Source organism: Alosa alosa, chromosome 23 (assembly GCF_017589495.1).
Source record: "Alosa alosa isolate M-15738 ecotype Scorff River chromosome 23, AALO_Geno_1.1, whole genome shotgun sequence".
In the NCBI taxonomy this organism is placed as follows: domain Eukaryota; kingdom Metazoa; phylum Chordata; class Actinopteri; order Clupeiformes; family Clupeidae; genus Alosa; species Alosa alosa.
The window spans coordinates 8,408,516-8,422,429 of NC_063211.1; the positions used below are offsets into that span (position 1 = coordinate 8,408,516).

A 13,914-nucleotide genomic window follows, 5' to 3' on the forward strand; every position below is an offset into this window, starting at 1 on the left:
ATATTTTATTATATCTTTTCATCGGATCACACTGAAGAAATGACACTTTGCTACAATGTAGTCAGTGTACAGGTTGTATAACAAAATGTACTATCCCCCATTACTGTCTGCTGGCAACAGAAATGAGTACAGTGAAAATGTCCAAATTAGGCCCAATTAGCCATTTTCCCTCCCTGGTGTCATGTGACTCGTTAGTGTTACAAGGTCTCAGGTGTAATGGGGAGCAGGTGTGTTAAATTTGATGTCATCGCTCTCACACTGGTCACTGGAAGTTCAACATGGCACCACATGGCAAAAGAACTCTCTGAGGATCTGAAAAAAAGACTTGTTGCTCTACAAAAAGATGCCTTAGGCCAGTGGTTCTCAAAGTGTGGGGAGGGCCTCACTAGTGGGGAATAGAGACATGACAGGAGGGACATGTTGAACAGGAGGATTTTTTTATGCCTATCTTAATGCCTTTCTTTTTTTGATAGGGAAGATCATAGATTCAAAACAAGCTACATACAAACAAAGGAGTCGTAAACAGACAGACATGAAATAAAACAACATCAGATCCAGTGGACCGAGACGGTAAATGTAACGTGGAACCAAAATGCAAAAATAATATGTTAACATTACCATTTTGCTGGGATGATGGGCTCAGGTGGAGCTTGAAAATCCCCACCTCCAAAGTGAGGAATGACAGAAAAAGTTTGAGAACCACCTTGGGCTATAAGAAGATTGCCAACACCCTCAAAAACTGAGCTGCAGCACGGTGGCCAAGACCATACAGCGGTTTAACAGGACAGGTTCCACTCAGAACAGGCCTCGCCATGGTCAACCAAAGAAGTTGAGTGCACATGCTCTGTGTCATATCCAGAGGTTGTCTTTGGAAAATAGACGTATGAGAGCTGCCAGCATTGCTGCAGAGGTTGAAGGGGTGGGGGTCAGCCTGTGCTCAGACCATACTGCATCAAATTGGTCTGCATGGCTGTCATCCCAGAAGAAAGCCTCTTCTAAAGATGATGCACAAGAAAGCAGTTTGCTGAAGACAAGCAGACTAAGGACATGGATTACTGGAACCATGTCCTGTGGTCATGGAACCATGTCCAAGATAAACTTATTTGGTTCAGATGGCGTCAAGCGTGTGTGGCGGCAACCAGGTGAGGAGTACAAAGACAAGTGTGTCTTGCCTACAGTCTAGAATGGTGGTGGGAGTGTCGTGGTCTGGGGCTGCATGAGTGCTGCGGCACTGGTGAGCAACAGTTCATTGAGGAAACCATGAATGCCAACATGTACTGTGACATACTGAAGCAGAGCATGACCCCCTCTCTTCAGAAACTGGGGAGGGCAGGGCAGTATTCCAACATAACGACCCCAAACACACCTCCAAGACGACCACTGCCTTGCTAAAGCGGAGAGTAAAGGACGGTGATGGACTGGCCAAGCATGTCTCCAGACCTAAACCCTATTGAGCATCTGTGGGACATCCTCAAACGGAAGGTGGAGGAGCACAAGATCTCTAACATCTACCAGCTCCGTGATGTCGTCATGGAAGAGGATTCCAGTGGCAACTTATGAAGCTCTGAACTCTATACCCAACAGGGTTAAGGCAGTGTTGGAAAATAATGGTGGCCACACAAAATATTGACACTTTGAGCACAATTTGGACATTTTGTGTAATTACTTTTATTGCCAGCGGTTTAGACATTAATGGATGTGGTGAGTTATTTTGAGGGGACTGCAAATTTACAGTTACAAGCAGTACACTTACCACTTTACATTGTATCAAATTGTCATTTCTTCAATGTTGTCCCATGAAAAGATCAAATATTTGCAGAAATGTGAGGGGTGTACTCACGTTTGTGAGATACTGTAGCTTATTTTCCATTATTTAACATAAAATAATTGATTTTTTGATTCTGTTGACATCATATATATATATATATATATATTATTTTTTTAAAACATAGGCTACAGACATGATACAATATGTTAACTGATTTTTATGATTAGACAAAATAAATGTGAAGGCCTCAGGCGTGTTGCTGGTCACATGCCCTTGAACTGTTGCATGATAGACAGCAGGTGCTCGCTGCGTTTTTGAATGTTGCTCTGCTCTTCTTTGAGTTTCTCCTGTTCATGCAAGACTTCTTCCTAAACCAACCATTGAAAGAAGACTTAGAATATTTGTGCATTTCGACACTGACAAAAGCCTAAACACACCTCAGTGACCGTGTGAGTGTGTTTTTGTATGCCTCTTGTTATTTCAGGCTTACGCACCCACAGTTTACAGAGCTCCTTCCTCTCCTTGTCATTCTCCTCTGCTCGAGCTCGCAGCCACGCCTCATTCTGAGTCCGGTGTTTCTCAAGCATTTCCTGAAGCTCCTGCCCAACCAGATACCCAACAGAACTTGCTGCTGCTCAGTGTCATACTTGCCCATCATTCTTTTTTGTTTGTGTCAGATAGTTAATAACCAATGATATCATTGAATTCAATGCAATGCATTTAATTAAATTCAGCCTCCTTTCAAATTTTTTTTAGATATACAATGAAGTTATTAAGATGCTGATACACATTGTCGTATCACAATTACTTTACATACATATTTATGATGATATTGCAAACCACACCTTACTGTCAGCTACAAACCTATAAAACCAGCTGTGAAGTTCCTGAAATAAAAGAATATAACTGCAAGCAGTAATGAAGAGGTCATAGCCCCACAGGCCACAGTTTCCAGTAATCCAGTTTCCAAGGAATGATCCAAGGAATCAAATAGTATAGTACTTCATTGTAGAAAATCAGGCAAATGGTTCAAAATGTATAGCAAATATAAAAGCATAAATGCGCCCCAAACTTCATTCCATTGGTGGCGCTTGAGTACTCAAGGCGCAGACATGAAACTTGGTGAAAAGAATCAGTGTCAAATTTTTAAATATTTCACTATACGGTACATTGCAGGAAGAAGAAAGATGAGTGAGAAAAGGTAGAAGCATAATGGGGGTCTGGCAGCTTACTTGCTTGGCCTCCCAAAATGACAAATAATCCCTAAACCATTAACCATTTCTCAAAATAACTTATGACTACGATAAAAGACAAAGAAATATTATACTGACACACCTGTTCCTGTTTTTGGTGGTGGATTCTATAGGCCTCCTTTTCACACTGAAGAGCCTCTGCAGCCTGAACAAGCTCAGCCTTTCCTCTAAAAAATCACGCATCACACATGGTGAAGTTGTCAGTTGAGATAGCTGCCAAGATAACAGCATACATCTATTAATCCAGTCCTCGTCTTTAAACTGCAGAAATTATTCAAACAAACTGTCACTATCGGCTATGGGACAGAGATAACATAATGCAGCAGACTCCCTCATCATCACTGGATGCGGACAAAGATCATAGGCTGAGCAGGTATAATTAGTGTGTCTGAGAAATCAGTCTGGTTTCAAATCAGTCCATGACTACAATGCAAGGGGGAGCCAACTTTTACCAAAAGGTTATTGAATTATCTAGGAATGGAAGCTGGGGTGCACACTCGAGAGATAATTAATCCAGGCAGACAGAGTAGACTTATTGAATCAGACAGCATAGGCTATTTGTAAACAGGATTTTTCCACTGCTTGGTTGAATTTCCCATTGTCCTTCGTAATTTAGAACGACCATTAACCGTAATCTGCACACCAATGAAGTAGATCCATTTTTTTGGCCGTATCACACTTGTATATTAATTCGCCAAACTCGTTGTGAAGTTTAAATGAACTGTTACGTTGCATCCGAGCTGTAAAATGCAGACGTTTAGAACATTGCAACATTGTAGCATATGACGGAGGTGGCTTTTAGCTAGATGGATGACAGCAGGCTAAGTAAAATAGCGATGTTTCAAAGCTAAAGTTCATCAGAATCTTGGGATACGCCCGCTTGACAACGGGAGAGATAGAACTAACGACTAACGAACTAGTAACGGCAGTTTGTCCTGTGAGTTGAGAAATTAGTTGATATGTGTCAGAAGAAATTAGTTCTACAAACAAGACAGTTTTAGCGATTAAAACGTTTAAATTGTAACAGGAAATGAATACAACGCAAGTGGCAACAGTGGAATAAGCGGGATAATGGACTCCACGGTGGTCTTTTCACAGAAGTTAATGCACTTACGAGGTTTAAACCGCTTCGTGTCGGGGCCGTTTTACAACCTCGACCGTGCATTAACTTCTGTGAACAGACCACCGTGTCGTCCATTATCCCTTACTTATTTGCTACCAGTGAAGAGTAGCAGGCATTCAGCTGATTCCTTAGAGCTTAGTTATACTTGCTGCTAACTATACGCATACGCATTCGCATCATGGCTGCCATGCGTATTCGGGGTCAGCCCTATGTTCCCAAAGCCCAATGGTCCCACAGCCCTATGTTCACACATTTCTAGGTTAGGATAAGGTTAGGGTTAGGGTCTGGGAACATAGGGCTGTGGGAACATAGGAACGCTCCCGCGTATTCTACGTTCGTTTGGTAACATGACGTGTCTGCAAGATGCAATCTGGGGCCAATCATATGGTTTGCCCTCGTTGTGCTGAAGCAAGTATTTAGACAAGACGCAGCAGGTCGCATGGTCGCTTGGTCTAACAGCAACTATATTCCTAGCCTTAGGCCAGCTGTGGATTGCCAGCGTGGAGTGAGTGTGTCAGCTGCGTGGCGTGTCCGTTTTCATTTCGGATTCACTGGAATCCATGCATTTCCACGGAATTATTTTTGGAATCTGATCCCTTATCATACCTGTTCATTCATACTCGTTGCTCGACTTATCGTGACTAAATTCAAGATGGCGGCGAACGGTAAACTTACTCAAGGTACTGTCTGTATAAATCGTCTTGTAAATAAACTACCAGTGCTTTTTCAAAGTTCTCAATGTCTCGTTTTTAAATGTCAAGGCCCTCGGAAGTCTACCAATGAAGTATGGAGCTACTTTGAGCCTCGTAAATGGTGTAAAACAGTGATTTATTTGCATGGCTAAGCTGATGCCCGAGGTACTCCCATCAAAAAACTGTTGGTAGCATTGGCTAACTAGCGCCAGATTTCTGAGTGCAGGGGACAAGCCGAGATGGGCTATGAGACATACGTTCACACTCGGTATTATGTTTCAACACACTTTAGGTCAATATCACACATCCTTTAACAGGTAACAGGTTGCACACTGCCTGCTTGACATGCGCGGCTCGAGGAAACGCCATGCTGCCGCCACACAACTGACACGCAAAAGACATGCCATGCTCACATCACACCAGCAGTCTGCAGTCCTTACCCTAGATTCACACACTTGCGTTGCATTACTGCATGCCGGTGGGTTTTCCCAATTGTCGGGGATGTATACTATGGTGTATACCTTGAAGCATAACCGAAATCTGATTGGCTGGTGCCTTGCGTTGCTGTCCATTGGTGCAGCAAAAGTTGATGGGGGCTATGGGAGCAAAGCAACGCAACGGAACCACAATTCACTTCCATGTAAAGTGAATGAGATGCGTCTCCAGCACTGCATTCAACGCAAGCACTGTATAGGCACCGTTATTGAGGTCAGGAGCTGGGTTGAGTTGAACTAGAGGAGTAATACCCAAAGAACTCTATCTCTAAGATGGATCACAGTGAATCTGTATCAGATCAGTGCTGTATCTGAATAGTGAACTAATCCAGGGTCTAAATTGTGCATCATCATACTATGTTAAATACACACTTAAAGGTAGACATAGATCTCCGTTTGTCGAGGTCACCGAGTACTGTCGAGAGTACTGAGAAAAACAGAGATCTATGTGAAAAATCGCCGGATTCTCCTTTAACTAATCATGATAGGGTATAAAATGTAGATTTAATTATTATTATTAATGCTTCATCAATTTGCAGCATCCAAAGTTAATGTGTACACTCACACACACATAGGTTTGCACAATTATAGCAATTGACAACTAACACAATTAATCTCAAAAGCTATGAATAATTGTGCATAATATTTATAACTTTTATATTCATGTCATCCTCTGACTGTGCCACTTCTGGTTGGTGAGTTTTACAGTCGATCGGAGGTGCTGTGCTTCTTTTGTACTGGGAGTGCTCACCAATCAGGGGTGTTACAAATTAAAGAGACATTTGGAATATTGAACCGAATCAATAATCATTAACATTCAAAAATCATATCGCTAATCTCCATCACAATATCCGTCAGAAAATCGCAATTAGATATTTTCCTCAAATCGTGCAGCCCTACACACACATCAACTCCTTCTAGAACCTAGACAAGGTTCTGAAGATTAGTAAGATATTTTTTTAGATAATTACATTCATTTCCCCCATGCTTTCCAGGTCATGTGCCTCTTCGGTTATCTGTCCACATACGTTTTAGATTAGTGTACCGTTTTATAATTTTGCGTCTTCCTATACATGACAATGATAAAAAACCTCTAAATCAAATCTTTATACTTATGAAGGTAACAGTCATTTGCTCTAGACTCTTACCTTACCCTGTCTGTCTGTCGGACTCTGAGACATTCTGAACACGAATATAGACAAAGATGTGAGCAGGACATTATCATTCATTTTCATGATTGCTCAGTGATGTTATACTCTGCCCCTGGCCTTTGTATCTGAAATGTCTGTTCTACTTTAGTCATGGAACACAGAACAGGCCTATACCTGTCCAGTCTTTGGGCCTCCTCATCCAACGTGGCAAATGCTTTGTGGATCATGTCGAGAGCCTCATCACGGACTGCAGTGAAATCTCTGTGTCCTGTAGGCTTGAGATGAATTTTATATTGTATGTAACAGAAACAACTGAAATATTTAGGCTACACAAGATATATTTTCACATTTGAATTTTAAAGGTTGGTCTAGCTAAAGCTCAGCCTAAAGCTGATTCTATTCTGTTTCGTACCTCTGTAAAATCACTTCTCTCATATGTCAGGCTTATTGATGATTTATTTAGTTCATACTTCACATTGGGAACCTTTGTTGCAGCAAACCTGCAATAAAAAGAAAACACCCAAATGAAACTGTCCATTTGAATAACAGACACAGAGCCTCTGACATGAAACCGAAACCCAAAACCCAAGAGAAATCTACATTTAAGTGCTGTAAGGGCATGACAAATCAGCCAGAATTATTTAAAAACTCATTCAAAGAAATATTGACTTTTAAATCCTAAATGTCAGTCTCTCTGCAGCACAAGCACCACTGCACTTTATGTGCAGTTAATTCATGTGGAAATGAAATGCCTCGGCCCCATAGCTCTCACCCATTACTAACTCCTTGGAGACCAAATTCAGAAAGGATCTCCTTCATCACTATGGCAGAGATAAACAGACGCGTCATTAGTTATAGATGCCCAAACCCATATCACATCTGTGTGTAATAGAGCCTCAAATTTACTGTGTCGATATAATGGTCACAATAAATCACCCTGGCAAACATATTACTTGATATGAAAACAAACTGGACAAAACATTTTCAGTTCAGAAACACAAGCTATGTGGGGTGTATTTCTTGGATATGGAATTAGTACTGGTCCATTTTTTGCCAGTTTATTAAACAAGTGTATATGCTGTTAGCCTTCATTTGATTTTACATGATGTAATCCCATGGCCTCTGCTGATCAATAAGGGTTTTCCAATTAAAGTCTTCATGTTGCCATGTCAAAATGAGACAGTGCTGAAAACATTTTGCTCTGCAAGTTCTGATCATTATCATCATCTATCGTATACATGGACAGAAGAAATACCTGGTTGTCTTTCTGATGGGTTAATTAATTTCATCACTTTCAAGTCATTGAACTCCTGTTCTTCATTTTTGCCACCAAACACATACATCTACAGAAACAACAGGACAGTTTTGAAGAGTATAGACAATACTTGTAGTGAAAATAACTTTTTTGTTATTTCAGGGGGTGTGAAAAATGATCTATCATTTCTTGAAAATGGAAACCGATACACACATGGCTGTGCAAGATGAAAGTCACAAGATTAAATCGTCGCGCAGGGGGAATGCCCACATAGAGTGGAACCTTCCACTTCATCTTTGCTTCAGAAAGAAGAAAGGATTGTTATACAGGTAATGTTTTACAGATATATAAAAATCGACAACATATAGGACTGCCGTTAGTAAGGGAAATGTTTGTTATATTTAAAATGCCTATTTTTATTCATGACAATGAAAAGTGAAAGGTCAACTATATATGAGAGGGGATGTCATATCTATGTAATTACCTATGCTTAATTTGTAGATTTCATTTGATGCTGTAACTGCTCCATCCGGGCTCATGATTTTACCCCCAAACAAATAGATATCCTCGGATGATATGAAACACCACGTCACACAGTTACTATCACAGTCATTTGCATTCGTTAAGATATTCACTGAGTCCAAAATACCAGCAGGCATATTTGTATATTGTAGAAAAGTTGGACATCACATTTGGGAATCAGCTTACTTTTCAATTGCATTTTCCAATTAAACAACAGCTTATTACACTTAAAACCTTCTAATGTGTAAACTGTTATATCTTGTCTAAAGACCAAGGCGCTGCAAGTCTATAGGGAGCTCAGTGTTTCCCATACATTGACTTATTTGTGGCGGCCCACCACAATATCAACATTGACCACCACACAATGATTTTCCAGGTTGTACTAAATTGTGCATAAATCTAGTTAGCATCATAACCACGCTGTGCTAATTTGTTAATTACTGTTGTATTCAAGTTAATTCTGCAAACCAACCACCACAAATGGAACTCAATTCTGTGGGAAACACTGGAGCTCAGTGCCTTAGAGCAGAGCATTTGACGTTCGGCCCCTTACCTTATCTCGGTGGGCAGTGAGGGTCTGGCCGGCACCGGACACCGGAGACTCACCTTTCACCTCCCACTGCTGCCACTCCAGTGAGCCTGAGGGTCAACATATTTAAGTAAGTATAAGTATAAGTATATACTCTTTTGATCCTGTGAGGGAAATTTGGTCTCTGCATTTATCCCAATCCATGAATTAGTGAAACACACTGCACACAGTGAACACACAGTGAGGTGAAGCACACACTAATCCCGGTGCAGTGAGCTGCCTGCAACAACAGCGGCGCTCGGGGAGCAGTGAGGGGTTAGGTGACTTGCTCAAGGGCACTTCAGCCGTGGCCTACTGGTCGGGGTTCGAACCGGCAACCCTCCGGTTCCAGGTTCCAAGTCCCAAGCGCTAACCAGTAGGCCACGGCTATGGAATCCAGCCCAGTGACTCACTGGAGGCGCTGTACGCCTCTCCATCTTTTCAGTGAGAAGTAAAGTTTAGAAATGGTGTAGGCTACATGCAGCTCAAACAAAAGAGAGAAAAAATGTTTGTATATAGTAAAAGCAATTTGGGTTGTACTGCAATTTTGTCTGCTAGTTGCAAGAGGACATGATTTGAAAACTGTGTAAAAGCAGTTTAACTAAAGAGTGATGCAGAGTAAAATTGATGGTCAGTTGACATAAAAACGTGCAAGCCTGCTGTCCAATTCCATTTCCATGCATTTACCTGTGCCGAGAACATAGATGTCTTTGTAATAACATTCATCCTCCCCGCATCCACCGTACAAGAAAATCTGCTCACCAACAGCAGCTAACGTGTGGTTATATCTACAAAGAAAGGGAACGTTATCAAGGTTACATGCATGGGATGGGATAACCCTCAGCAGTCTTCAGAGAAGAAGAAGAGAGGTTTAGTCAGCCAAGGTCCTTGGAACAGTGAAGCTCGAGACAGTGCCAAATAAAGAAAGAGTTTCAATAGGAAACAGATGTCTCTTAGATTCACTTTCACATGAGGTCACCTCTTGACTGTTTGTTACTGCCAACAAAGCATAGCAGATATTCGACCACACATCCCAGGGTAAGCTTGTGAAAATAAACTGTGAGCAATATGACTGTTGGTTTGAGGAGTTTTCAGTATTCTGTTTCCAGAGGGTCTGTGTTTTTTCATACCACAGACATCCAAATCCAATTCCATGTTCTATTGGGTTTCCTCTTCCAGCTCACGCACACACACAGTAATCTTCTTTACTTTTCTGAATGGAGGTCTGGCTTACTTGATGCCATAGCTGAGCATTTTTTTTCTTTTTGGGAGAGATCCTGTTTCTGTTTAAATTCATTGTGCGGCCCTATTTCCTACACTCAAAAGAGGCACAATTCTCTATGCTGTCCTAACTAGTGTTCTCAATTATTATTGACAACAAAGTGTACTCTGTATAGCCTTTCCTTACATTAAAACACTGCTTTTGTGTAAAATCAAATAATGTGGTTAACTGGAGTATAACACTGCAGGCTATAAGATACTAAAAATACTCTATTGTCCAATAAAGGCGTAATTTATTCAAGGAAAACAAAGGAAGTAATCCCATGACAAAAATAATATAGGATAGAGATAGAAATGACTTTGGACTTTGACCTTAATTTGTTGTCCTGCATGAACCCAGAGACATACTAACACAACACACAGTATAAGTATAAGTATAGTATAAGTATATATACTTTTTTGATCCCGTGAGGGAAATTTGGTCTCTGCATTTAACCCAATCGGTGAATTAGTGAAACACAAACAGCACACAGTAAACACACAGTGAGGTGAAGCACACACTAATCCCGCCGCAGTGAGCTGCCTGCTTCAACGGCGGCGCTCGGGGAGCAGTGAGGGGTTAGGTGCTTTGCTCAATGGCACTTCAGCCACGGCCCACTGGTCGGGGCTCGAACCGGCAACCCTCCGATTACAAGTCCAGAGTGCTATTTAAAAGTTTAAAAGTATTTAAAAGTTGCCTTGCTAATACCGGTAATATGTGTTCAGGTGAATTACCTTGGAGATGGTATGTTCCCTGTTGTCCTCACAGGTGTCCAAAGCATTGAAACTAAAACCAAAGTGGTAAACATTTGATCAAATTGTGCAACTCAATACATAACATGTATTGTGCAATACACTGAATGTACAATACAGTATACACATTACAGCATAACACTCATAGCCTATAGGCCATACTGTGATGTGTGATGACAGACCAACCTGTGTTGAACATCATCAGGTTGTCTATAGGCACCCCATCGAGAAGACCACCATATACGTAGATATTGTCTCCCACGGCGACAGAGCTGTGGTTGAGCGTCCTAAGAGGCACACCACCAATGGAGAGCTTCTCCCATGCCAGTAACACTGAGCAGAACAGGGCAAAGGGCGGTAAAACAATTTAAAGACTTCAAATAAACTGGCTGCACTTAACGGTTTATGCAAAATTAAACCTTAACCACTGTTGTGATTTAGGGCTATGTCTTTCAGGATGTTAAAATTTCAGTGTGTTTAAATATCCCTTTTTGTTTAAATATCAAAAGATATTCAAACACATCAGTGCAAACTCTGATCTGCAATTCGACAGCTTATCCAAACTCTCAGCATTGCTGACCTCCACAGATGAAAAAGAACTATAGGAGTCTTAGTATTTAGGGACAAATAGTAATCTTTTAGGAATACTATAGATATCAGACAATTGTGAATCAGAACACTACAGAGGGCAAGGATATGAGGTATAGAATATCACATGTTATACTGAACTACTATAGACGTGGTGTTTCATATCATCCGAGGATATCTATTTGTTTGGGGGTAAAATCATGAGCTCAGATGAAGCAGTTACGGCATCAAATGAAATCTACAAATTAAGCAGACATCTTATAGTATTACTGTCTTTTTCATAAGGCTTCACTTACCAATGTCAAAGCGATAGACCCCAGGGAGACACTCTTTGGCCTCTGGACTGGATATTCCCCCAAACAGGTAAACCTGGCCTTTAACCACACTACAGAAGATTGTTATTATTTATAAGATTGACTTATTTATGCATTTAGCTGATACGTTTTTCCAAAGTGACTTGTTGATTAATTACTTTTTTCTTAACTTTTCTATTTAGTATTTATATTTAAAGGTATACTATGCAGATTTAGGTATTTTTGGTGAGTTTATAGCTCCCTCTAGAGTCGTGATGTATTTGTTACTCTGCTATTGTAAATAGCAAACTTCTTGCGACTTATCCCCCCTGTACACAATGCAAATGCTTTTGTTGTGGAGGTGAAGGATTAACAACAAAATTGACTTCATAAAGGTGAAAATCTTGCACAGTGTGCCTTTAACTTCCTCTGTGAAGTTGAGCTGCCTCTGAGTCTAACAGTTTCATTACTGGTATTGATGTGACATCTTCATGAAGTATATGAAACTTTAACTTAAACTTAAACTTCAGATATAAATGGCAGGGGGCAGTCTCCCAGGTCTTCTTTGCTCAAGGGCACACACGGTGGCAGCCCTGATTATTCATCCTCACACAAGAGGCGAAGTAACGGCTGCATTGTTTTACACTGACTGCCAGAACGTTGACCACTATTATTTTTTATTGTCAATTACTTATTCAACAGTTTGCAATTCTAACTCAGTCACTTACCAAAGACTATGCCCCTCCCTGGCCGAGGGCACTGCACCACTTTGGGGCAAAGCCTCCCATGTTACATATGTGGGCGACACTACAATAGAGGTCATGTGGGTTTATTATGAAATGCCATGTACATAAATCGGTGAAGTAAAATATGCGTTTATCCACATTAAATGTTGAAAGCTGAAAGTTAAAATACCTGTACCTGTTAGCATGTGAAAATCTCTCAGGTATGTTGGATCCTGTTAATCATATTGATACAGAAAATTGATAGGTTCAAGTCAAGATGCAGTTCAGGATGGTGCAACATAAACAGTAGCCTGCTTTGCCTTTCAACAAACAAACACACATACACACACACACACCAAAGGTTTTGCTTATGAGACTGACTGTGATATGGTGAACGTGCATATTTTCTTGACTAGGAATACAAAAAAGGTAAGAGTAATTATAACTAAAACATTCAGAAACAACTGTTGTTTCTTACCTCACTATTGCTTGAGGTGGCCCCACCAAACAAGAAAGCTATGTTGCCAGCCAAAGCAAGTGCATGGCCATACCTGTTAATAACATAATGTACACACTATGGTAGCATAGCCATCCAAACCACTTCATTAAAATAATGGCAATATCAAATGACCAGCACTACAACATGAAATACCAGTCTAACACACCATTTATGTTTGACATTCCAGCACACACACAGTCTGTAAGGAGATCTCTTACCTGGGGCTTGGTGGTTCTCCTCTGACCTCCTTGTCTAACCAATGGCCGCTTGCCAAAGCCATTTGATTGTCTCAAATCCAGGTGTCTTTTACGTCTATGTGGTCTGGAGGAGGGAGAAAATCACAAATAAAAACAAGGTATTTGCTCCTCTTTGTGCTAAGAGAAGAGTAGGCTACTTGCCCCTGTGGGAACCTGATGAAGTGTACACTTGTTGCCTAGTGAAGATAAACAAAACCCACAGGTAATAGTACCCAAAGAGGCAGATCACTAGCAGTCCCAGTACTGTGAAGGCAAAGTGTGAAAGCATTAGTTTGAATGCAGTCTACAAACACAAAGTTTGACTGTGTATTGAGAGAAGACTTTCAAAAATGCAAATAGGCAGCTACAACATACAATTGTATTTTTTGTATTACCCGCATACCCTCCTTCAAAAAAATTAATTGAACAAAGAACCATCACTTAGAAACTAGAAATCAAAAAACCATAAAAAGGCTATTTTACCCACAGATCTAATGATGTGAATTGTGTGAGGAAAATCAAGTTACAGTGACTGATTCTTCCTTGTTATTAGGCTATAATAATCCTTACAATGGCTAGGCCTAATAGAACAGCATTGCCCGATGTGACATTGGACAGATAGAAATCAACAAGCAGTGAGGTTCAGTCTGTGATAGCCTAACTATTCATCCACAAACTACAGTGAAAATGAAATGAGCTTGTTATGCTACTCTCAGTTTAGTTGTCCTCTCAGA

The 13,914-nt window shown here is 40.7% G+C and overlaps 1 protein-coding gene across 1 annotated transcript; it reads right to left on the reverse strand.

Annotated features, from left to right (window-relative positions):
* Positions 1–1,967: 1,967 nt before the first annotated feature.
* On the reverse strand, positions 1,968–13,307 carry zmp:0000001301 (rab9 effector protein with kelch motifs). The gene is made up of 18 exons (XM_048235202.1): positions 13,163–13,307; positions 12,924–12,996; positions 12,642–12,678; positions 12,449–12,527; positions 11,724–11,812; positions 11,026–11,172; positions 10,822–10,873; positions 9,514–9,614; positions 8,812–8,897; positions 8,221–8,302; positions 7,950–8,035; positions 7,737–7,824; positions 7,254–7,302; positions 6,894–6,981; positions 6,656–6,756; positions 3,104–3,188; positions 2,263–2,367; positions 1,968–2,136 (listed from the first exon to the last, which is right to left on the reverse strand). The coding sequence occupies exons 1-18, from the start codon at positions 13,222–13,224 to the stop codon at positions 2,032–2,034; spliced, it is 1,515 nt and encodes a 504-aa protein (XP_048091159.1). The 5' UTR covers positions 13,225–13,307; the 3' UTR covers positions 1,968–2,031.
* Between the last annotated feature and the right edge of the window lie 607 nt (positions 13,308–13,914).

Bases quoted from the DNA above. Each gene is read 5' to 3' on its own strand.
- zmp:0000001301 (XM_048235202.1), bottom strand. From the start codon at position 13,224: ATGGCTTTGGCAAGCGGCCATTGGTTAGACAAGGAGGTCAGAGGAGAA. The intron at 11,813-12,448 runs GTAAGTGACTGA...AATCTTCTGTAG, and splicing joins AGGGAGGGGCATAGTCTTTG to TGTGGTTAAAGGCCAGGTTT. The intron at 6,982-7,253 runs GTGAGAGCTATG...TTTTTATTGCAG, and splicing joins CTCCAAGGAGTTAGTAATGG to GTTTGCTGCAACAAAGGTTC.